At 47.1% G+C, this 25,014-nt stretch overlaps 1 protein-coding gene across 13 annotated transcripts in view; it reads right to left on the bottom strand.

Annotated features, from left to right (window-relative positions):
- Window positions 1-25,014, bottom strand: part of LOC137412549 (tyrosine-protein kinase ZAP-70) — a 236,057-nt gene that overhangs the window by 127,332 nt on the left and 83,711 nt on the right. For 5 of the 13 annotated variants that reach the window (XM_078771244.1, XM_078771243.1, XM_078771239.1 and 2 more), the window contains one exon: window positions 23,905-24,316. The exons of 6 other annotated variants lie outside the window; for them this stretch is intronic. Coding sequence is in view for 2 of the 7 variants with exons in the window: in XM_078771233.1 (XP_078627359.1) it covers window positions 24,240-24,321 (82 nt within the window). In the remaining 5 variants the exon portion in view is untranslated. Of the gene's footprint in view, window positions 1-23,904; window positions 24,322-25,014 lie in introns of those variants that run through there. 2 more of the 13 variants (XM_078771233.1, XM_078771237.1) reach the window with 2 other exon arrangements.

Raw genomic sequence — 25,014 nt, 5'->3', positions numbered from 1 at the left:
CACACACTTGTTTCGGGCTTTGTGAAAGGAAATGAGATTTCCTTCCGTTGGATTTGCTTTCCAGGAGACGAAGGCAAGTTGTTTCTGGGCAACAGCCTCACCACAAGATTCTGTGTACCATGGACGGGAGGAAGGGTATGACAACTGAAGACGAGATGGGATAAATCTGTGCATGAGAGAGAGCAATTTACTTTGGAAGAATTCCCAGGATGAGTTGATGTCAGAGGTGGTAGAGATGGGAGACCAGTCCAGATGATTGATGGCTGCTGGAAGACCGTGCCAGTTGGCCTGAGTGAAATGCCAGACTCGTCGACGCTGAGCAGGCTCCCTGAGAATGGTCAGAGAGATGTCCACTTTAACAAGGACATGATCAGATGATCCGATTGGAGCAGAAGAAGAGCAGCAGACATTTTCAGGGAAGTTAGTCATAACCAAATCCAGAAGAGAAGATGCTCCGTTGACTGAGATCCGGGTTGGGAAATTGACAGATTGTGTCAGTCCCAGTTAGTCGCAGAAGTCCTTTGCTGAGGAGCCATGGCTGGTAAGAGAGGTACCCACACCCAGCCAACTGGCATGGTGACAAATGAAATCACCACATATGAGGAAGAGAGAGTTGGGATGAGTAGATAGAAGTTGGTCCATATTATCAGACAGCGAGATGTAGATGGAGTCATCACTGTTTGGTGGACGGTACAACACACATATGAACAAGAGGTGGGAGCGAAGGGGAAGCCATAGCCAGAGGTATTCCTGGGGGTGAGGTGGAGAGAGTGCAGTGCAGGGCGAATGAGGAAGAGAGTTTTTGATAAAGATAGCAACCCCACCTCCAGGACGAGGCTCAGGTCTCTCATACCGGAGGAGGGAGTAACCCGGGAGAGATACTAAGGAATCAGAGACATCATGAAGTAGGAAAGTTTCTGTTAAGCAGATCACGTCTGGTTTGACAGAAGCAACCTGTCTGGAGAGATCAGTTAAGTTTGAACGAAGGCCCCGGATGTTTGAGGTCCATACCATTAATGAAGAGGAAGGGGGAGCATCGGATACAGAACAGGGGGAAGGAGGGGTAGGGTAAGATGTGGAAGAGGTGGAAGAGGTAGGGAGAGCTGTTGAAGGTGTGTCAGAGATTTCAGAATAGCTCGGAGAAAGGGAAGGATGGGGCGGACAAAAGGTTTGATGGTGATTGGGTGAGGCACAATGAGGTGTTATTTGAGGAGGGGGAAGAGCGAGGCAGAAGGTTGGGGGAGATGGAGGTGAGAGTTGGAAGGGGGAAGAAGTGGGTAGGACGCTTTGAGGAGGGGGAGTGAGAGGAGGGAAATTGAGAAGAAATGAGGGTGGGGAGATTTGAAGGGGAGGGGTGAGGGGGGAGTTTGTGAGGGGAGGGATTTGAAAGGGATGGGATATGGGGGAGATTTGGAGGGGAGGGGTGAGGGAGGAGTCTAGTAGGGGAGGGGCGAGGGGGAGTCTTGGAGGGGAGGGGTGAGGGGGTAGTTTAGGAGGGAGGGGGCAAGGGGGGAGATTTGAAAGGGATGGGTGATGGGGAGGATTAGGAGGGGAGGGGAAAGGGGGAAGATTTGAAAGGGATGGGTGATGGGGAAGATTTGGAGGGGAGGGGTGATGGGGAAGATTTGGAGGGGAGGAGTTGTGGGGAAGATTTGGAGTGGAGGGGTGAGATTGGATTTTAGAAAGTGTACGATTAATGGGAAACGAACATTTATTGCAAAATGAGTTTCTTGTGACCTTCGAGTTAAAAATACGTTTAAGGATGCTGGAGGGAGGATGGAGTGCAGGAGAGTTTAGGGAATGTCGAAAAAGGCACTATAGGAGATGGAATTTTTTTTTGGGATGAATAGATTTGGTGAGCAAGTCGAAAGCAGCCTTTTAAAGAAGAAGAAGAAAAAGGTGTTATAATATATGACGGAATACAGAACTTGAGAGGAAAGTGTAAACATTGAAGGTTAATAACTGTGAAAACTATCTGGGGAAATGGGGGAGAAACACGTGGTCGAAGAACGAACGAACGAATAAGAATGAACAAACGAATGAGAACAAAGAATAAGAACAGAGAAGGAAATGTTATTTTTTGTTTTTTTTTTAGTTGAGATTTACACAAGGAAGTAGGCGATGGGGTGAAAAGACTGGGAAAACAGAGAACGAAAGTTATTGGAGCACAAACGATGGACCGCTGAGAGAAAAACAAAGCCTCAAGGTTGTACACTGTACAAGGCCTAAAGACACGACACAAATTAACACGATTTTCAATACAGGTATGAAAGATTTGCACCGAAAATCTTCCTCGGGACACAACATACGTACACACACCATAAAATAAATACAGTTATAACGAAAATACAAATGGGAACAATTACTTAACTTCCATTTCAAATCGCTTGCGACGCGGCAAAGGCCTTGCTCGCGACACAGCAAACAGACGATTAATGTATGAAAGATAAACACCGAGAAACTTCCAAGGTGCACACTATAACTTCACACACCGAAAGATAAATACAGTTTCGACAAAATACAATTGTGAACAGACTTAACTTTGAAAACGTGGAGACAGTGTGGAGCTTCGAAAATCCCTGCCGCCGTCTCCAAGATCTCGCGAGATCCGCGAGTTAATTTGATTTGTACATGTTTTTTTACAGGTATTTCTGACATGTAACCTCCTTCAACAATGTGTTTAGTTGTATCTCTTCAGTTGTTAATAAAAAAGTTTATTTGGAAAAATTGTTTCTTCAAATTCCTAATTCATCTAAATGTGACATTATCGGTAGAGGGGTGAATAGTTTTGCAGGCCACTGTATAAACTATTTGGCTTGATTGACCTTGTTTGTGTGTTTGTTATGCAACAGGGTATGGACACATTTCTCCTAGTACGCACTTAGGTAAGGCTGTGTGCATGATTTATGCCATAATTGGCATTCCACTGATGTTAGTCGTCCTTGCGAATCTGGGAGGCCTGTTGGCAAAAGGCCTAAATCATTGCTACACCTTTCTCAAGAAGCGTGCCACTCCCCCACCTGGAGATCACAAAGATGAACATGACACTCGAGCATCACCTGCCCGTGCAGATTCCACAGGCAAAACAACATCAGAACGAAGGGAAACCACCTGTGAGGCTAGAGACAGTGATTGGGAATCACAGGAACCAACGATCCCCATTATCCTCATTTTTCTCATTGTACTTTCCTACCTGATGATTGGGACATTATTGTTACCATGCTGGGGAAGTTGGGAATACCTTGATGCCTTCTACTTCTGCTTCGTGACTGAGCACCATCGGTCTTGGTGACATTGTACCCAAGCACCTTAACTATTTTTTGCTCACTTCGGGATACGTCATCATCGGAATGGCCATAATGTCGATGGCCATCGCACTCTCCCAAGCCCGGATTCTCAAGCTCTACAGAAAAATCATGGGATGTCATTGCATGATCTGTGGCTCATAAGCACATACAAACACACACGCACCTCACATACATATATATTGTTGCGGGTCTGTCGCCGGCCTTCTCCCCTTATCAAGGGGGGATTAATCCCCCTGTCTTTACTGACCTGGCGTGACCTGAGACCTATCACGTCCCTTCCGGACAGCACTAAATAGGGTTTCAGGACCAAATTCGCTGTTACCTAAGTACGAGTGCTGCCCTGAAACGAGGAGATAAGCCTCGCACGAATCACGTGTGTTGGTGATACACCGAGCGGTTGCGTTCACGTGATCCGTGCCGTTTAGATGGTGGAACCCGATTCAAGCGGTTCTATTCGTACCACGCTTAGTCAATGGAGATATCACAGGTACAATCGAATCAGAAGGAAGAACAGGATTTATTTACACTATACAATGATTGAAGAAGCAGACACACAGAGCAAATCCTTAAACAGTCTTACTTAATACCCAAGGACTACGGGCCCGTCTCACTCACACTCACATGGGGATTGCAGATGACAGGATGATGTTCAGCGCGTCCAGGGTTGGCTCTCGTGCAGCTCTCTCCGGTCCCCGGAACATCCCGCGCAGATGGATACAGGAGAAGGCAGGAGCTCGTAGCGTGTCGCTTGGACGGAAAGGGTTATCACGGGGCGAACGGTAGGGAGCGGACTTTGGCGCGGCTGGCTGCTATTCACTCGCGGTTATGGCCGCGCTTACACGCATGGCTGAAAAGCGCTATGTGCGTTAACCGAGCGTCTGGCTGCGCCCACGTACTTTGTACGCCCAACACCTCTTCTTCTATCTCCTGGCGCGCACGTCCTTATGTGAGGTCAAAGTTCAACAATGGCAAGTGATGCAAGTTCTTCTCTCTTATACAACGAGCAAGCCCCCTCAAGTCCTCCTTGCGTTCTCAAGTCACTGGTCCAAGTCCTTTCGCGCCACTCCTGCAAAGTCCTCAAAGTCCTTTCGAGGGCTTTTCGCATGGGCTTATATAGCCCCACCCCGCGAACCTTTTGGAACTCACCAGGCTCTCTTTACCACGCCCTCTCACGCCATGCCGCTCGAGCCCTGATTGGCTGGTGGCTCTTACCGTCCCCCTACTGCTGCCGCCGATCTTGACCCTCCTTTGGCTTTCGAGGCCCTGCCTCGTGTTAACTTGACTAGGGGACAGCCAAATGGGGCGCGGGAAGGATTACGCCCATAGAGGTAGAATTGGAGGGTGAACGCAAAATGAATGGGGCCGACTCTCCTATCTTTACACAACACAGGTACTAAGAGGGGAAATGGCCTATACTTACACATACTATGACATAACTATACTACAAATGGGCCTATGTGTTGCTCGTGGAACTAACTATGAGGGGCAAACCTTTAGCATTTATTGAGTCAAATGTACAAATCTCAAAACCGTAGCACTGCCCCCCTCCCTTGCCAGACTCGTCCCCGAGTCGAACCCACACAAGTGAGAACGACCAGTTTTGAGAAAGGTTTGGGACTAGTTTTTAAGTTACGTGTGACACTTAGATGTGGTTCCCCTCTAACATTTAATCTAACACCCTGTATGCGACAGTTTTACAACACTAGATATGTCCCATCTACTGCGTTGTGTAACTAACTCTAACCGACTCACGCCCACAGCTAACCGAATTGCGGAATTGTTTTGAAACTAAACATAAAGCCGGTGGGTAGCATCTTATTTACAACACTAAACCTAATTATTTACATCTCTATAACCCAGGACCTGTTCTTTTTGTGGAAAGAAGATTGGAGGGGAGAAAACACAGCAATGCACCAATACACCAATACACATTTCACAAAAAAGTTCACATTTCAATGTCATCTTTAAATGTCACATTTGCTGCTTGGCTGCATCTTCTTGCTTCCTGCTTCATCTTCGGTGTGCAGCAATAAAAAAAACTTAAAGGTCTTCTTTCCTGGCACACCAGAATACAATGTACAAACCGTGTCCATTTTTATTGCCAGCAGGGCCAATCTTATATGGTCCGACTGCGTGACATCGATGCCACTGAAAACCAGTGGTCCGCAGGTGCAAGGTACGTTTGCAGCAAATGACTGCTCAGCAAAAATGCAAGGCCACAGAACGTGTGGTGCAGCAAAATGCAGCAGGGGTGCCGCACAGGTGTAGCCAGGTGCAGCTGCACAGTTCAGGGTTCCTGCACACTCCCCTCCAAAATGGGTCCATGGGTGGGGAGGAAGACAAAGCACAGTTAGCAAAGGAAAGGACGCAAAGGTACACACATTACAAGGTAATGCAACGTGAGGGGCACGGAGGAGCGAGCAGAGCAGACTCGTCCCTGCTGTCCGTACCCCCCCCCCCCCCCAACGTCGGCTACACTACAGTACCTTTACCCCTCCCTGTATTTAAACTTTACAAATCCTCTCTACGTCCTGTCTCCCATATCCCCCTCTATGCCAAATTCGTCTTCCAATCCCTCCCAAGAAGGAAGAGATGGAATCACACACAATGTCACTTTCATGTCAAGATGCGTCTCACTTAATCAAATCAGTTCACAAAACGTGGTGTGGAGTTCCGTCTCCCTTGGTGAGTGGATGTGGATGGTGCGAAGGGATTTGTCATCCTAACTATTCTAATAACATTAACTCGGTTACACTACCCACGGTCATGCCCTGCCAATTCAATTGGCCATCTTTAAACTATGTGGTTTGAAAAACCGAATTACCCATTGACCATCCTGTGATGCCTTCCAATTTGGGTCTCACTCCCCAATTTTTTACACTGTGCCTTTGCACAATTTCGGGGCTGGGTCGTGTGGCTCCACCAGCAGGTCTACCTACCTGCGCACCTCCGCCACTGACGTTGCCACCCAAGCTTACCTTGCTCCTGTGTCTACCTAACTGGGGAAGGCCCCTCCTGGCTCTCTCACCCCTCTGATGCCCTCTCTGGCATTGGGATACCCGGGTCCTTCTCCTGGATCCTCGGGCCCCACTGAACACTACTCATAACCCTAACTGGTTCCCAGAGCCTACCTGCGGCCTCACCTGGCCGACAGACTACCAGTGGCGGAGTGCCCCAATAACCATACGCACCAACAAAGCCCACACGCCCAGCCATTCCACATACTCTTGCACCCTCCAAAGCAATACACTGCCACTATCTGCACCACAGGTGTCAATATCCAAACAATTTACCTAAGCCCTCTACCTGACTTTAAACTACCCACCCCGGGTATTCGTGAATGGGTCCTTCTCCCCCCATTCACTGCTTCGCACCATGCATTCCACACCAAATATTCTTACGCACCAAGCATTCCACACTACTCATCTCACACACCACTACTTTCACACACCAAATCTCTTGCACACCTTTTGTGCTTAATACAATTCCTTTTTCCACTTGCACACCATGCAAGTCAATTCACTTCAACACACTCCATTCGTCCTCAATACACCACCTCTGGGTATCCCCAACCAATTCCTCATACACAATTCCTCATTTGCTCAAGAATAAGATTCTCACACACACGGCATCATCTAGCTGACTACTTCCCCTACAACTCGTGCTCCCCGTCTTCCCTTACACGAAGCACATTCCTCTTCATTAACAACCATCTAATCTACCTACATCCCCTCTACCTGTACAAAAGTCACTACTTAAATCTTGGGTCTACTATACTGTCATCCTTCTAAATCCATAACAATATCCTAGCCCGCCCTCGGCTAGTTTACACTGCCATCCCATAAATCGAATGCTCATGTGCCCCAAGTGGAATGGTACAGCTACCACTCCCTCATGCAGGGTACCATTCCCCAACACTATCCTCATCCGTCCACTACACTTGAGCCTCTCCGTGTGGCAATACATTTTCACAGCTCGGCTTCGCAAAGCCGAGCGATGCATGCGGGTGGTTCGTCTCCTGTAGGTTGGGTCCGTCCGGCATTTTCGATTCAGGGGAGGAGGCTTTGTTGGGCCAAGGTTCCAGACGCATTCGCTGCGCGGAGCCTTGCGGTCCCATGCACGATGGCCCAACCGCCCACGGTCGGAGCACCACAACTGCAAGGGTGCACGGCCCCAAACTCTCCTACCCCCCCTCGAACCATGCCGATCACCTTTCCCGCCAAGGCACGGCACCGACCATACAGGGTGGGGCCCGGCACGAATCGTGCATGCCACCACGGCAACGATCCCCACCGATCCCCGCTGCACACAAAGCACACCACGCACCGAGGGCTCGCGTCGGCTATACATCGCCCTAAACGCTCCCCCGGTCTGCGTCGATGCCCGAGTCGCATTCTCACACCCACACCTCTCTTGCACACCCAGGCATCCCAGCGCTTCCCATACACTCCATTACACACTCTTTCCACATGCTCATGTGTGCATTCGTCCTCGCACACCGTACTCGCACCTGCACACCTAGGCGCACTCATTCCTTCCACACACCCCGTTACACACTTCTCTTCCATGCACTCTCTCTCATTACATCCTCTGTAACACCCATGGGTGTGTACTCTCCCGGTACACACCCAATCAGCGCACACTTACCCACGGGTGTGCACTCTCCTGTTGCACACCCAATCACGCGCTCTGGTGTGCACTCTCTCTCACTCTCTACAACACGCTCCGGTGTGCATTCGCTCTCACTCTCCTCGTCCATCGCACACTCTGTAACACACTCGTCTTCGACACACACTTATCTCGCACACGCGCGCCATTCACTCGCGTACATCTCACAAAGGACCTTCCACGAGCGCCCGGGCTCCGTCTCGATCCCAAGCGCGCCAAAAATCTTTTTGCGCCACACACATTCCTGCTATACACGCTCCTACTCACCTTCGGGATTCTCTTCTCCGCCAGCACCTGCAAACTTTCATTTGGGTTAGGCAGCACGACATCACGATGTGAATACAAACTTTGAGTACATTCCAACTTTTCCTTCTCCAGTGATACATGTACTTTCTCTGCCGTCTCTTTGACCCCAATTTCAACTATGATTTCTTTTTCTTTATCTAGCTCGACGACCGCCGGTGCACATAAAATTTTCTTTTCCAAAATCGGCGGCCGTCGGCTTTTCTACACCCCTTGTCGCTATTTCTATCCCCTCGGTCAACTTAGCTGCGCTCCGCTCTACCTCGTTCTCTACGGGCTCCTCGCACCACGTTACCTCGTTGCGTTTCAATGCGACTTCTTCGCCCAACATGCGCCCAATGTCCTCCCCAAATTCTCTTATTTCTTTGGTGGATTTGTCACCCATTTCCTTCAATTGGCCCTCCATTTTGCTTCCCAATTCATTTTTCACCTCCTCCAATTACCGGGTTGATTAGTCCCCCAATTCTTATATTTATTTGGTGGATTTGTCACTTTGAATGTCTATCTTACAATCAAATTTATTTATGTCATTCTGTTGGGCGCCCATTTTCGCATTCATCCCTTTCATTTCTGCCATGAATTTCGCCATGAAGAATTGCATGTACCCTGGCATCGCGGGCTCGGCCTTCGCCGCCACGTGCGAGGGGCCGCCATTTTCTTCCCCTGCTACCTCTGCTGTCGCACTCTCATTAATTGCCTCTTCTTCCATTTCTCCCAATTCTTCCCGTTGGTCCTTGGTTATCAATTCTATCTCCTCTTCAGATACCTCCTCTTCTACCCCCACCGGCATTCGACTGCCTTGGCTAGCCATGGCACGAATTTAATTTGGATGTTAAACTAAATTTCGGCCGCTCGTAATTTTCGAGTGCGTTAAGCGCACTTCGGGTCCTAATCCAAACTCCTCACACCAATTGTTGCCGCCAATATGCACAATTGGTGTCCAAAATTTTGTCTAAAAATTTGGTCAAGGTTCCAAATCCCACTCCTGACTACCAATTGTTGCGGATCTGTCGCCGGCCTTCTCCCCTTATCAAGGGGGGATTAATCCCCTTGTCTTTACTGACCTGGCGTGACCCGAGACCTATCACGTCCCTCCCGGACAGCGCTAAATAGGGTTTCAGGACCAAAGTCGCTGTTACATAAGTACTCGCGCTACCCTGAAACGAGGAGATAAGCCTCGCACGAATCACGTGTGTTGGTGATACGCCGAGCGGTTGCGTACACGTGATCCGCACCGTTTAGATGGTGGAACCCGATTCAAGCGGTTCTATTCGTACCAGGCTTAGTCAATGGAGAAATCACAGGTACGATCGAATCAGAAGGAAGAACAGGATTTATTTACACCATACAATGATTGAAGAAGCAGAGACACAGAGCAAATCCTTAAACAGTCTTACTTAAGACCCAAAGACTACGGGCCGTCTCACTCACACTCACACGGGGATTGCAGATGACAGGATGATGTTCAGCACGTCCAGGCATGGCTCTCGTGCAGCTCTCTCCGGTCCCCGGCACGTCCCGCGCAGATGGATGCAGGAGAAGGCAGGATCTCGTAGCGTGTCGCTGGACGGAAAGGGTTATCATGGGGCGAACGGTAGGGAGCGGACTTTGGCACGGCTGGCTGCTATTCACTCGCGGTTATGGCCGCGCTTACTCGCATGGCTGAAAAGCGCTATGTGCATTACCGGCACGTCTGGCTGCGCCCGCGTACTTTGTCGGGCCAACGCCTCTTCTTCTATCTCCTGGCGCGCACGTGATAATGCGAGGTCAAAGTTCAACAATGGCAAGTGATGCAAGTTCTTCTCTCTTATACAACGAGCAAGCCCGCTCAAGTCCTGCTTGCGTTCCCAAGTCATTGGTCCAAGTCGTTTCGCGCCACTCCTGCAAAGTCCTCAAAGTCCTTTCGAGGGCTTTTCGCATGGGCTTATATAAACCCGCCCCGTGAACCTTCTGGAACTCACCAGGCTCTCTTTACCACGCCCTCTCATGCCATGCCGCTCGAGCCCTGATTGGCTGGTGGCTCTTACCGTCCCCCTACTGCTGCCGCCGATCTCGACCCTCCTATGGCTTTCGAGGCCCTGCCTCGTGTTAACTTGACTAGGGGACAGCCAAATGGGGGGGCGGGATGGATTACGCCCATAGAGGTAGAATTGGAGGGTGGATGCAAAATGAATGGGGCCTACTCTCCTATCTTTACACAACGCAGGTACTAAGAGGGGAAATGGCCTATACTTACACAAACTATGACATAACTATACGACAAATGGGCCTATGTGTTGCGCGTGGAACTAACTATGAGGGGCAAACCTTTAGCATTTATTGAGTCAAATGTACAAATCTCAAAACCGTAGCACTATACAGATATATATACGAGTGAGGTCACCCGTGGGAACTCCACGGGCATGGACGTGAGTGACATTTCGACTATTGAGTTAGATGCTGCACCTCCACATGCAGTTTCACAAAATGGTGACTGCCAATTTATCAGATGCACAAATGATGTCATTTACACAATGTATTCACTTCTGATAATATGTGAATACATGTGGGTGCACACTCACACATACACACACACCGACACACATGCATACACCCACACACATATACACATACACACACCGACACACATGCATACACAATACACATATATACACACACACAAACACATACACAGGCACGCACACACACATGTCCACCGACACACACACACACACACACGCACGCACACACACATGTACACCGACACACATGCACACACATATACACACACACACACGCACACATATATACACACACACACACACACACACACACACACACACACACACACACACACACACACACACACACACACACACACACACACACACACACACACACACAACCCAAATACACACACACACACACACACACACACACACAACCCAAATACACACACGCACAACGACACACATGCACACACATATACACATGCACATACACACACACACACACACACACACACACACGTATACAGGCATGCACACGTACACACACATGTACACCGACACACATATACACATAAACACATATACAGTCACGTGAAAAAGTAAGTACACCCCATGTAAAGTTTTGACTTTTTCAACATATTTCAACATACAGCTATTGATCTTCATTTCAACAATATTGATAGATAAAGGTGATATAATATAACAAATATCATGAAACATTTACATTTTGTAGTCCATTGATAATTTAAATAAACATAAATGCAAATTTCACATGTGGAAAAAGTAAGTACACCCTTGGCTCTAATAGGTGGTATTGCCCCCTTTGGCAGAAATCTCGACATGTCGAGATTGTTAAATTATTGGGCGGTGTATTGTATTGTTAAATATTGGGCGGTGTATTGTTAAATCTGTGTCATATTGGGCGGTGTATGATACATTGTGACGAGATTTTTAAAAAATATACCTCTGCATTTTCCCGCGTGTGCGTGAATGTTCTCAATTATTGCTGACACCGAGTCTAAAACCATCGATAAAAATGAAATCAGATGGTGAGTTAGATTGGAGATAAAGGTGTGAGAGAGACTCAATGGCCTTGAAATTACAGGCCTTTGAGAATTCATTTCGTTCTATAAATGGAAACTTTCATCGGATTTTCTTCCCGTTTTTTTTTCAACCAAGTCTAAAACGATGTTAGCGACTATGAAAAATGAAATGATATATCGAATTAGAGTTGAAATAAAACTGGGAGAGAGAGCAAGACACCACGGGCCTACAAACAGGCCTCAAAGCTATGCGAGGTTAATGAAATGGTGGATATTTGTTTATGTGAAGCCTCTCCCAGAATGGGTGGAGCTACTCTCTAAACGGAGTAAGCCACACCCTCGGACAGACAGACAGAATCACCTACGGCTATTATAATGCAGATACACACACACGCACACAAGAAGGTGGATACTTTGATACCTGGGAGGGCACCATTCCTCATCAAGAAACCCACATATAGTTAATGGGAGATAAAAAAAACTTGGACTTCAGAGGAAGAGTCACAGTATCTTCAAATAAGCCAGATCTACACTACATATAGTAGGAGTTCAGTTTCAAAAGTTACAAGTGTAAATCCATTCAAATAAAGATGCTTTCTAATTTCAATTTATCGATCACAAATATGTGATGAAAGTATTTCAATTAATTCGCACGGAAGCTTATAGTTTTTACTTGTGACATTTTGCAGGTCTACAAGAGCTCCGCATGGTTGTTGTTGTTGCTGTGTTATTCTTGTTGGGGATGATTTTTTATACCTGCATCCATTAGTCAGGCGGCTGTTGGACCACACCCACTTTTATCGCTTGGCCCCACCCACCATGGCACCCGGATGAAATAATATGGCCGCCATCTTGGTTTTCTGGTCCTGTCGGGTCTCTGCTGTGCAGCATTTATACACCGCTTAAAACGTAAATCTTCAACATTAAATTTTCGGAAATAGGAGAGGAAAGCAATTTTACTCCTAAAATCTCAACAGTATATCAATTGTTAGCATTTGAAAGTCGATTTTCAGAGTGGTAAGGAAAAACTACAGTGGACCTCACGTGGAGAAATTGTCGGGCTGAAAGTTGAGAAGTTGCTACTTTTTCAAATATGTTTAGGTTCGGAAAAATTATGTTCGTATATGCACGGTTCTGAAAAAAAACAACAACATACATGTGCAATAAATCATCTTTTTGTCCAAAATTTTTTTTCTGAGAATGTTTATTTGTATTTTTGGCTAATTTTAGATACTAGAAACACCTACTCTAGGAGAGCATAATCCCTCTACCACCAAAGCTATGTAGCATTATTAAAGGTACATTAATGTTATACAATACCATGTAAAAACTGTATATGCAACAAAAACGTAACTACATGAGAGATATATCCCAAGTTACACAGGAGTGACAAGACTTTGTGGACACCCTGTATTTGATGTTATTCACTTTTGGACGAAGGGTTTACGGGTTTGTACTTGTGTTACGACTTGGCCCTGCGTGAAGGGCTTGGAGTACTGCCTATTGCTCCGAAGATCCAAATCGATGTGCTCAGGAGACCAATACGTTCCCCATGGGCGGTCGCGCCGTATGAGCAGTCAGAAGTGACCGAGCAAAGTTACCATCCAAATGCTGATACAATTTTATCCCCCCCCACCCCCCCCCCCCCCCCAAAAAAATTCAGCACACAGTATGCCAATCAAGATATGCAATGCAAATTCAAAACAGGGGAATAAATACAAATCCTTTACTCAGAATGAAGAAAAAAAACACAGGGTACAACACCAGGAAAAGCTAAATCGTAAGAAAAATAAATCCCGCTGATATGCAGCGGCAAAGTTCAAGTAATTAAAGGACAGACAGGCGCCAAGACAAAACAGACAAGACAATTAACGGCCCACCCGGTATCCCTCGCTAATCCCAAAGGGGAGGGAGAGAGTAGCAAATAACAAAGAAATATTCGCCAGGATATAAAGAAAATAAAAGGTAAAATAAAACCGGGAGGGGAGGAGGCTGGGGGAGGAGGGGAGTGGGGGAGGAGGGGAGGGGGGGAGGAGGGAGTGGGGGAGGAGGGAGGGGGGGAGGAGGGAGGGGGGGAGGGGGGGGAGGAGGGAGGGGGGGAGGAGGGGAGTGGGGGAGGGGGGAGGGGGGGAGTGGGGGAGGGGGGGAGGGGGGGAGTGGGGGAGGAGGGGAGGGGGGGAGGAGGGGAGGGGGGGAGGAGGGGAGGGGGGGAGGAGGGGAGGGGGGGAGGGGGGGAGGGGGGGGGGAGGAGGGGAGGGGGGGAGGGGGGAGGGGAGGAGGGGAATTCAGGCCTGTTTCGGATGGCGTCCTGGCTGCCTCGCCCCAATAACGTGTCCCGAGGGTGGCGCCTCCACTCCACTCTCCTCTTCTCAGTGGGTGTCCCCAAACTCCACGAACGACTTGCCCAGGGCAGTTTCTGCAAGACCCTGAAGCCGCACTTTGCCTCCGGCTGGCTCAGACAAAACTTGACGAGGAGCAAAAGCCTCTGCTTCCTCTCCCACGTTTTCCTCACGATCCCACGTGCACCAAGAAAATCCTCCTCCACCCCAATCTCTCCAGCACCGACTGTGCCTCCAACAGGCAACCCTCAGAGATATTAATGAAAGCCTCAAAAAGCTCACACAGGCAGAGTTTCTCGTCAAAACTTGGACGATGCGTCCTGCGTTCGTTTTCACCTTCCAAGATCCGACGCACTCTTCTTCCTCCTGTTCTTATCTTCTTACTCCTTTTTTTCCCCAGAGGTTCTTTCTCTATTAAATTATGTAGAGCTCCGGTAGAAGGAGAAGGTCGATAAGGAAGATCTTTGTTTGTTTTTTAACAAAATAATAAAAATAAAGTCGAAAGGGAAAAAAGAAAGAAAAGAGCAAATCTGGTTTCACAACCGGCCTGGAATTTCACATAAGATACACCCCAAACGATCACAGTTTCTCGTCATTGCAAGCCCAGCCCCACAAGTGTACAATCATTAAACAATCCACCCCACGAATGTAACACGTGCATAGGTAAAATAAAAGTTTGGTAACACACATGGGTCAATCAACGTTTCCCATTTCTGAGTTTCCATGTGTTTTTAGAATGAATACTTAACAATTGCAATGTTTGTTTTTGAAGAAGTCATCTGCATCTTTACTGCTATTATCATAGCTTGAATAAGGCATTTTATTCTCATTTTACCTTTTTGGATGTTTTAAATGTCATGGTGTGGCGGACACGAAACCTCACTGGCGTGATGGCATCATTCCGTGCACCAAGTGGGCGTCGGCCACGCCCGAGGGGTAGGCGTGGCCTCGGGATATATACGGGGCGCGCAGCCCCGAGCACTCCAGTGCTACAGTAGGGCTCTTTCAATAAAGACTCTTTTAATTTACCGCGTTGTCCGCTTCCTCCTTGGTAAGCAAGTAGCGCGCGTAGCAACGCGCTTCAATGGTGCACTAAATAATTCGCCCGTCCCCCGTGCATCCGGAGATGGGGTTTTGCACTCGGGAGATGGGGGTTGTAGGTCCCGTGGTCTGGCAGCCAACTTGGAAAGAAAAATAAGATGGGGTCGAGCCGCAGCATGCGAGACGCCTGTTTTTATGCCTCCCACCCACGAAGGTGGCGGAGGCATAATGTTTTCAGGTTGTCCGTCTGTCCGTCCGTCCGTATGGGCTAAACCTCGTTTATCTCAGCAACCATATGTCCGATTGAGATGAAACTTTTAGGGTAGGAGTGACACCCATGCAGAATGTTTTTATCATAATTGTGATGTCATAGGTCATGTGGTATGGATTAAACACAAATCTTGGATTAAACACAAATAATAATAATAAAAAATTTCCCAGAAACAGTCGAATAGAAAATTTTGAAACTTGGCACACTGTCAAGTACTCCCAAGGGAGAACAAAAGCATGATAACGATGACATCATCGGTGAAGTGGTATACCAGCCAAAAATGCTTTAACCAAATTCCTTATCCTACAAATCTGAAATTGCATGTGTATGATCTATGACCCATTTGTATTGAAAGATTAAATTTATGACATCATAGGTCACATGGTTTGGCAGCCATATTGGATTTAACCTAAAACCTCAAAACAACATCTTTTCCCAAACCACCTAATTGATTGACTCGAAACTTTGTGTGTCATTGACTAGGCATTGCGATTAAAAGATGATCATAAAAGCATCATCGGTCACATGGTGTGGAAGCCATATTGGATTGAAAGAAAATATTAAATAATTATATCTCTGAAACCGCTTACCCGATTGATGCGAAATTTTAGAAATATCATCTAGCACCATTAATGCATATAGTTTGAAAATGATGACATTGTAGGTCCCATGGTTTGGCAGCCATCTTGGATAGAAAAATTAACCTTATCTGAAAAATGAACTATCAACGCGAAACTTCACAAACGTGATCCCCTACCCATACATTTGCAGAGTGTAGCTTTTTAAGGTCATATGTCACGTGGTGTGGCAGGGTGAAAGCCAATATTTAAAAAAATCCCTTCTCCGAAACGGCTTCACCGATCATGTGAAACTTGTCCTGTCTCGTGAAAAGGTGATACTTGAAAACAGCTTCTTTTTTTTCTTCTTTTTTTGTAGACTGAATCGAGGCTCGTGAAAGAGCTCTGAAGGGATTTAAATCAAACTTGTTTATTTTTAGGACAGTGAACGAGGGCATCTACCCATTGTCACGGGCAGGGTCGATGCAGAGGCATATTGGCGACACATTCGCATTGCTCTAGTTTTCTAAAACATCTTCCGTGTTTATTTATTTATTTTCCATTGAGCTGCAGTGTGTTTGGCCAGCCCAAAACATTTTTTTTTTTTTTACCAATTGAACTTTTGTCATCAAATTTTCAACAAACTTTTATTACGATAATATGGAGAACACAAATTAATAACAATAAAAAAAATTAACTCGGTTTCGTCATGTTTTGGATGTATACAAAGTGGACACGGACGATCTTTGCATTTTCAGATGCTTTCTAGTTTTGTATGCATTTTTTTTCCTTTTGTCTCATACATTCCATTCCTTCCCTCCTTACACTTACTCCACAACCATCTACCCTCCACAATTGAACGACCTTTCGTTTTCATTCTTATTATCCTACCCTCTTCCTTTGCTTTTCTCAATATACTCTCCCACTTGCCACACACTAAAAGTGTAAATGGCTCCAATCGATCAATTTGCATATCTATTTGAAGAAAAAAGACCCACCTTTAGAGGCCATTTTCCCCTGCAGAGCAGGGGTTGGCCTTTTTTGGGCACCGTGGTCCCCTTTTTGAAGCAATGTTTTATGGCCGGATGCCCTTCCTGCCGCCAACCCCTTCAAGATGTCTCTGATTCCTTAATATCTCTTCCTGGTTACTCCCTCCTCTGGTATGATAGACCTGAGCCTCGTCCTGGTGGTGGGGTGGCTATCTTTATCAAAAACTCTCTTTCTCACTCTCCTTGCACTGCCCTCTCTCCACCCCACCCCCAGGAGTACATCTGGCTACGGCTTCCTCTCCGCTCCCACCTTTTGTTCATATGTGTTCTGTACCGTCCTCCAAACAGTGATGACTCCATTTACATTTCACTGTCTGACAACATGGACCAACTTCTATCCACTCATCCCAACTCTCTCTTCCTCATATGTGGTGACTTCAACTGTCATCATGCCAGCTGGTTGGGTATGGGTTCCTCTCTCACCAGCCATGGCACCTCAGCAAAGGACTTCTGTGCCTCACTGGGATTGACACAATCTGTCAATTTCCCAACCCGGATCTCAGCCAATGGAGTATCTTCTCTTCTAGACTTGGTTATGACAAATCTCCCTGCTAATGTCTGCTGCTCTTCTTCTGCTCCAATCGGTTCTTCTGATCATGTGCTTGTAAAAGTGGACATCTCTCTGGCCATTCTCAGAGAGCCTCCTCAGCGTCGACGAGTCTGGCATTTCACTCAGGCCGACTGGCACGGTCTTCAAGCAGCCATCAATCATCTGTACTGGTCTCCCATCTCCACTGCCTCTGACAGCAATTCTTCCTGGGAATTCTTCCAAAGCAAACTGCTCTCTCTCATGCACAGATTTATCCCATCTCGTCTTCAATTGTCTTACCCTTCCTCCCGTCCATGGTACACTGAATCTTGTGGTGAGGCAGTTGCCCTAAAACAATTTGCCTTTGCCTCTTGGAAGGCTAATCCAACTGAAGGCAATCTCAGTTCCTTCCACCAAGCTCGGAACAAGTGTGCGTCCCTCAGGAGTGTCAGGAAGCACCATCTCTCCACACTCAAGAATGAACTCTCAAACCTGTCTCCTTCCTCCAAATCCTGGTGGCGTCTGGTCAAATCCGTTTCTGGTTTGTTCCCCCTCCAGCCCCTCCCTTACCTCAAATGGCGACACAGTTGACACCGCACGTGACAAAGCCGAATGCCTCAACTATGTGTTTGCCTCAAAATATTGTGTCCCAAACCCATCCCTCTCTGTACCCACCATACCCAGTCGTACCCTGCTGCCCCTGGACTCCGTGTCCTTTCCTCCTGACAAGGTGGAAAAGTTTCTGTCAACCCTCGACTCTGATTCTGCAACTGGACCTGACGGCATCAGCCCACTGGTCCTATATTCCTGCTCTGCCGCTCTATCTCACCCTCTCTCTGTTCTTTTCACCCTCTCTTTTGCTCAAGGTCATCTGCCAGCATCCTGGAAATCAGCAAACATTACCGCTTTACACAAAAAATGTGCAAAAACAGATCCTTGCAACTACAGACCAATCAGCCTGCTCCCAATTATCAGCAAAGTCATGGAATTCCATCATTGCTTCGGATATCAAATCCTTCCTCTTCTCCAACGGCTTGATCTCCGATCATCAATTTGGATTCAGACTAGGTCATTCTACTCTGGACATCCTGCTTCTGCTGCCTCAACAATGGATGGAGGTCCTCAATGCCAAACAGGAAATCAGAGCTGTCTCTCTTGACATATCACGTGCCTTCGATACGGTCTGGCACCCAGCTCTGTTCACCAAACTCTCCTGCTAAGGTATCCATGGAAATCTCCACACATGGCTTGCGGACTTCCTCTCTGGTCGTAGTTAACGTGTGGCCCTGAATGGATTTCTCTCATCTCCCCGTCCTGTTCAGGCTGGAGTTCCCCAAGGCAGTGTTCTGGGCCCTGTGCTTTTTCTGGTCTTTATCAATGATCTCTCCGACTCTCTGGAAAATCCTCTCTATCTTTGCTGATGACTCCACTCTCTGCCGCTCCAATCCTCTTCCCTCAGATCGGCAGTCTGCAGCCTCCTCACTATCTGAAGACCTGGACAAAATCACAGACTGGTCAAACAAGTGGAACATGTCTTTCAATCCTGACAAATCTCACACTCTTACTATGTCTCTCCGAAAAGATCGACTGGACAACCCTCCCATCTACTTTCTCAACAATCCTCTCCAAGAAGTTCTGTCGCTCAAGCTTTTGGGTCTCACTATCTACCATGATCTTTCTTGGAAAAACCACATTTCCAAGCTGGCCTCCAAAGCCAGTCGCCGACTGGGCATCCTCCGTCGTGCGAAGTCCTTCCTAGGCACACCTGAGCTCCTCACCACATACAAGGCTTTCATCCGCAGCTCAATTGAATACTGTTCTCCCCTATGGGCCGGTGCTCCTGCCTCACACCTAGCTCGGCTTCACGCTGTTGAAACCAAAGCTTTCAGAATCATTGGAATCTCCCGCGATGAAGCTATCTCCGAGGGCTTTTCACTCACTCACCGCAGGCAGGTAGGTGGTCTTTCTGTCTTCTACCGACTCCTCTCCGGCCTTGCTCCCCCAGCTCTCTCTGTGCTTTGTCCCCCAAATATTCCGACAGGTCGCACAAGATTTTTTATATATTTTTTTTTTGTATACTGAATCGAGGGTCGTGAAAGAGCTAACATGTACTTCACAAACAAATCAACCAGACAAACAAAATACAGTCTTGGCATTTAATATGGAATATATTTTTGTTCTTGACTTGGGTTTACTTTCTGAACTCAGTATATCAATCTGGTGAGTTTCTTTTACCTTTCGGTGATGTCTTTGTTGAAAGAACAATGTCACTGATTGCCTTTCGCAGCAAGAAGTCAATAACAGGATTATATCACAGGTGGTGTGACAAAATGTAAGGACAGGTACATTTGATGATTGGCTTCACAATCGGGTATATAAGAGTTGTTGTGTTCTGTATTAGTGGAAAACAACTGCTGCACTTCTACAAAAGCTATTGCCGCTTCCTCTGGAGATGGTCCGTCAACTTGACAATGCTGTTTGTCATGGAGTGGTGGCTTTACGAAATTCTGGCATGAAACAGCATGCTATTGCTCGGCAGTATGGCATCACTCAAGGTCAGGTGTCAAATATCCTGAAACGAAATGCTCAGAGGGGTGTCCCTACTCCAATACCGAGGCCAGGACGTCCACGCAGAACCACAAGGAGAGATGATCGCCAGCTGCACCGGTTAGTCTGCAATGGCCGTACCAAGTCAGCTAATCGGCTTAGGGCTGAGTGGCAGCAACTGACAAATGTGCCTGTATCCAAAAGGCTAGTCAACCAACGACTGGTTCAAGCAGGCTATCATGCCAGGCGTCCCCTGAGAAAGCCACGCCTGACCAGACAACACAGCCAGCGCCGATTGCAGTGGGCCAGAGAGCACCATCAATGGCAGCCAGGACACTGGAATCACGTGACCTTCAGTGACGAGTCTAGACTTCTGGTCTATCGTCAAGATGGCCACGTCCGAGTGCGCAGACAAGTGCATGAAGCCCACAACGAAGATTATATAGTGCCAAGAGTCCAAGCTGGAGGTGGTGGGGTGACCGGTTGGGCTGCTTTTCATGCAGGGGGCAAAACTGACCCTAGTTGTTCTGAATGGAAACCTAAACCAGTTCAAGTACAGGGTAATTCTGGAAGAAACATTGCTTCCATTTGCTCGTGCAGCCTTTCGAGGAAACTTTGTCTTCCAAGATGACAATGCACGGCCTCATCATGCTCGCATGATCCAACACTTTCTTGCTGACCGTGGTGTAGAGCATATGGAGTGGCCTGCCATGTCCCCGGATATGAATCCGATGGAGAACTTGTGGGCAGAATTAACGCGTCAAATCGACAACTTGGACCAGCAGCCGACCTCTGTGCGTGAATTGCAGCAGACTATTGTCACTGCATGGCAAGCGATTCCTGTCCAAACCTTGGCAAATCTCGTGAACAGCATGCCTCGACGTGTACCTGCTCTCCTGAATGCTCGTGGGGGTTACACGAAGTACTGAACTGTAATTTTACTGTCCGTAATCCCAGTCATAATTTAGCTTTTGTTTTTTGTTGAAATTTTTTTTGGCTAATGTGCAAAATAAAGAGATACTTCTGGAAAACGTACAGAAGTTTAACACAGTACTGTCCATGAATTGAGTTCGATATCAGTTTACATCACTTTCAAGGATCAATTTATTTGCTTCGAAATGTCAAATGTGTTTTTTGTTTCTTTTAAAGGTCACATTAACAAAATCTAGAATAATTTCAACATAATTCCACTGAACTTTTGGTTCTAAGTCATCTTGAAAAGTAAGTTCACCCCCACAAAAAAAATATTCCATATTAAATGCCAAGTCTGTATATAAAAAGAGGGAGTGGAAGACAAGATGGGGAGAGAAGGGGAAGCACACAAACACTTAGGATTTGAGCAGGGAGAGCAGAGAGAGCAGGGAGCAGGGATTTGAGCAGGGATTTGAGCAGGCAGATGTGTGGGAGGGAAAGGGCTTGGGGGGAGGAGGCGTGGGGGCGGGAGAAGTATAAAACACAAGGACACCAAGGACTTCCAGGACAGAAGATGGTATTTCAAAAAAGTGGAATTGGGGTGAAATTAGTGGGGGTAGAAAAGATCAAGGTTTTGGATGGGGGAAGATAAGAGATGGTGGTGAACAGCTGTTTTAAAGACCTGGAGGGTGGAGTGGGATTGAAGAGAGTGAGGGAGTTTGTTCCAGAGGCGAGAGAAAAGAGGAGCGAAGGAGTGAAGGTGAGCAGAGAGTCTTGATTTTGGCAGTTTAACCATAAGAGGGTTGCAGGCAGATCTTGTGCGACCTGTAGGAATATTTGCGGGACAGAGCCCAGAGAGAGCTGGCGGGCAAGGCCAGAGAGGAGTCGGGAGAAGACGGAAAGACCACCAAACTGCCTGCGGTGAGTGAGTGAGAGGCCCTTGGAGTTAGCTTCATCGCGGGAGATTCCAATGATTCTGAATGCTTTGGATTCAACAGCGCGAAGACGAGCTAGGTGTGAGGCTGGAGCACCAGCCCAGAGGAGAGAGCAGTATTCCATTGAGCTGCAGATGAAAGCCTTGTATGTGGTGAGGAGCTCAGGTGTGCCAAGGAAGGACTTCTCACGACGGAGAATGCCCAGTCGGCGACTGGCTTTGGAGGCCAGATTAGAAATGTGGTTTTCCCAGGAAAGATCATGGCAGATAGTGAGACCCAAAAGCTTGAGTGACAGAACTTATTGGAGATGATTATTCAGAAAGTGGATGGGAGGGTTGTCCAGTCGGTCTTTTCGGAGAGACATCGTAAGAGTGTGAGATTTGTCAGGATTGAAAGACATGTTCCACTTGTTTGCCCAGTCTGTGATTTTGTCCAGGTCTGCAGAGAGTGAGGAGGCTGCAGACTGCCGATCTGAGGGATGAAGAATGGAGCGACAGAGAGTAGAGTCATCAGCAAAGAGATAGAGAGGATTTTCAAGAGAGTCAGAGAGATCATTGATGAAGACCAGAAAAAGCACAGGGCCCAGAACACTGCCTTGGGGAACTCCAGCCTGAACAGGAAGAGGAGATGAGAGAAACCCATTCAGGGCCACACGTTGACTTCGACTAGAGAGGAAGTCTGCCAGCCATGCGTGGAGATTTCCATGGATATCAAAAGAGGAGAGTTTGGTGAGCAGAGCGGGGTGCCAGACCGTATCGAAGGCACGTGATATATCAAAGGAGACAGCTCTAATTTCCTGTTTGGCATTGAGGACCTCCATCCATTGTTGAGAAAGCAGAAGCAGCATGTCCAGGAGCAGCATGAAGCTCCAGAAGCAGCATCTGCCAGCAACCCTGTGATGGTTAAACTGCCGAAATCTCGGCTCTCTGCTCACCTTCACTCTTTCATTCCCCTTTTCTCCTGCCTCTGGAACAAACTCCCACACTCCTTTCAATCCCACTCCTCCCTCCAGGTCTTTAAAACAGCTGTTCACCACCATCTCTTATCTTCCCCCATCCAAAACCTTGATCTTTTCTACCCCCGCTAATTCACCCCAGATCCACCTTGTTTGAAATTCCAAATTCTTTCCTGGAAATCCTGGCAGTGTCCATATGTTTTATACCTCTCCCACCCACCCCCCTCTTCCCATGCCTCCCCCCCCCAAAGCCCTCTCGCTCCCACAGATCTCTCGATGTCCCTGCTCTCAAATGTTGTGTTTGTGTCCTTCCCCCTCTCTCCCCATCTTGTCTACCGCTCCCCATGTTATACGTTTTATGTGTTGGTTTGTCTTTGTGTGTGATTAATTTTAGCTCTTTCACGAGCCTCGATCTTGTATACAAAAAAACAAACAAAAAAAACCCTGTTAGTCGCCTCTTGAGACACATCGGGAATTACCAGTGAACTGGTACTCAATTTGCCGACCTCGGAAGGATGACAGGCTGAGTTAACCCTACTGGTGTTAATTCAGTGATCAACCTGGATTCAAACCCAGGATCCTAGGATCCCAAGCCGGCACCCTAACCACTAAGCCAACACCAGGCTCTTGCATGCATGCATGTCTTTGTCTTGCATGTCTATTTGCAAAAGTCATAATTTGCACTCTACCCTGCCCCCCCCCCCCCCCCGCACCCCTCTGTTAATCCACCCCAAACCCACTTCCTTCAAATTTCGTTTTCTTTCCTGAAATCCCTTGTAGTGTCCATCTTGTTTATCCCGTATACCCTGCCCCAACCCTATATCTTCCACTGATCCCCTTATGTCCCTGCTCCCTTTATTATATGTTCTATGTGTTAGCTCTCATACGAGCCTCGACGAAGTATACAAAAAAAGCTTGGTGTTGTATTTTGCTCACTTGTTTAAACAGCACTGGCAAATAGCACCAAATCATAATAAATTTATTTATCTCCAAAAACAGGACAGATTTGATTTTGCTCTATTTTAGCATCTTTCTGAATACAACAAATTGTTAATTTTAAGTTCAGAAAAAAAACGACCTTTTAAATTGACCCCAGAAATTTTAGTATATAAATGTGTGAGAAAATTCACTTGCGCAGTCAAATAAAGTATATTAATTGCAGGTGTAAAAGAGTTTTTTGTAATTGCAGGTGTAAAATTGCAGGTGTAATTGTAATTGCAGGTGTAATTGCAGGTGTAAAATTGCAGGTGTAAAAGATAGAGTTTTTTTTTTTTTTTTTTAATTGCAGGAAGATCAGTCCAGTCCAGCCTCCAATCCGGCCTTCAGCAGCTCCATTCTCTGCCGGACTTGCTGAAAAGAAGGACGCACATCTGACCCGAAAGAGGTATAGAGGAGGGGTAAGATCATTAGTGATTCATACATGGACATTCCATTCATAAATGATTAATCTTAAAAGAAACATTTCTTAGTATAGTATTTGTTTGGTTATTAAAACAGTTACACACCCATTGTAGAACATATGTATTCTGCCTTTTCATCACTAATGATGGTTGCGTTTCTGCATTGTTGATGCCAGTGCATGCAGCACAATTTATATCATTGTGGAAGAAATGGTAATTCATAGTTACAGAAACGGTGTTAGTTGTGGGTAGGTTACCAGCCAACAGCACTGCTCACTTCCAACTTTAATGGTGAGATATTAAATGAGGGAGCCTTGCTGAGAGGGAGAGGGAGAGAGGGAGAGAGGGAGAGAGAGGGAGAGAGAGGGAGAGAGAGGGAGAGAGAGAGGGAGAGAGAGAGGGAGAGAGAGAGGGAGAGAGAGAGGGAGAGAGAGAGGGAGAGAGAGAGGGAGAGAGAGAGGGAGAGAGAGAGGGAGAGAGAGAGAGGGAGAGAGAGAGGGAGAGAGAGAGGGAGAGAGAGAGGGAGAGAGAGAGAGGGAGAGAGAGAGGGAGAGAGAGAGGGAGAGAGAGAGGGAGAGAGAGGGCGAGAGGGAGAGAGGGAGAGAGGGAGAGAGAGAGAGAGAGAGAGAGAGAGATGGAGAGATGGAGAGATGGAGATAGAGAGATGG

Source organism: Myxine glutinosa, chromosome 2 (genome assembly GCF_964187855.1).
Source record: "Myxine glutinosa chromosome 2, kmMyxGlut1.1, whole genome shotgun sequence".
NCBI classification, from domain to species: Eukaryota; Metazoa; Chordata; class Myxini; order Myxiniformes; family Myxinidae; genus Myxine; species Myxine glutinosa.
This window is presented reverse-complemented; position numbering and strand designations above follow the sequence as displayed.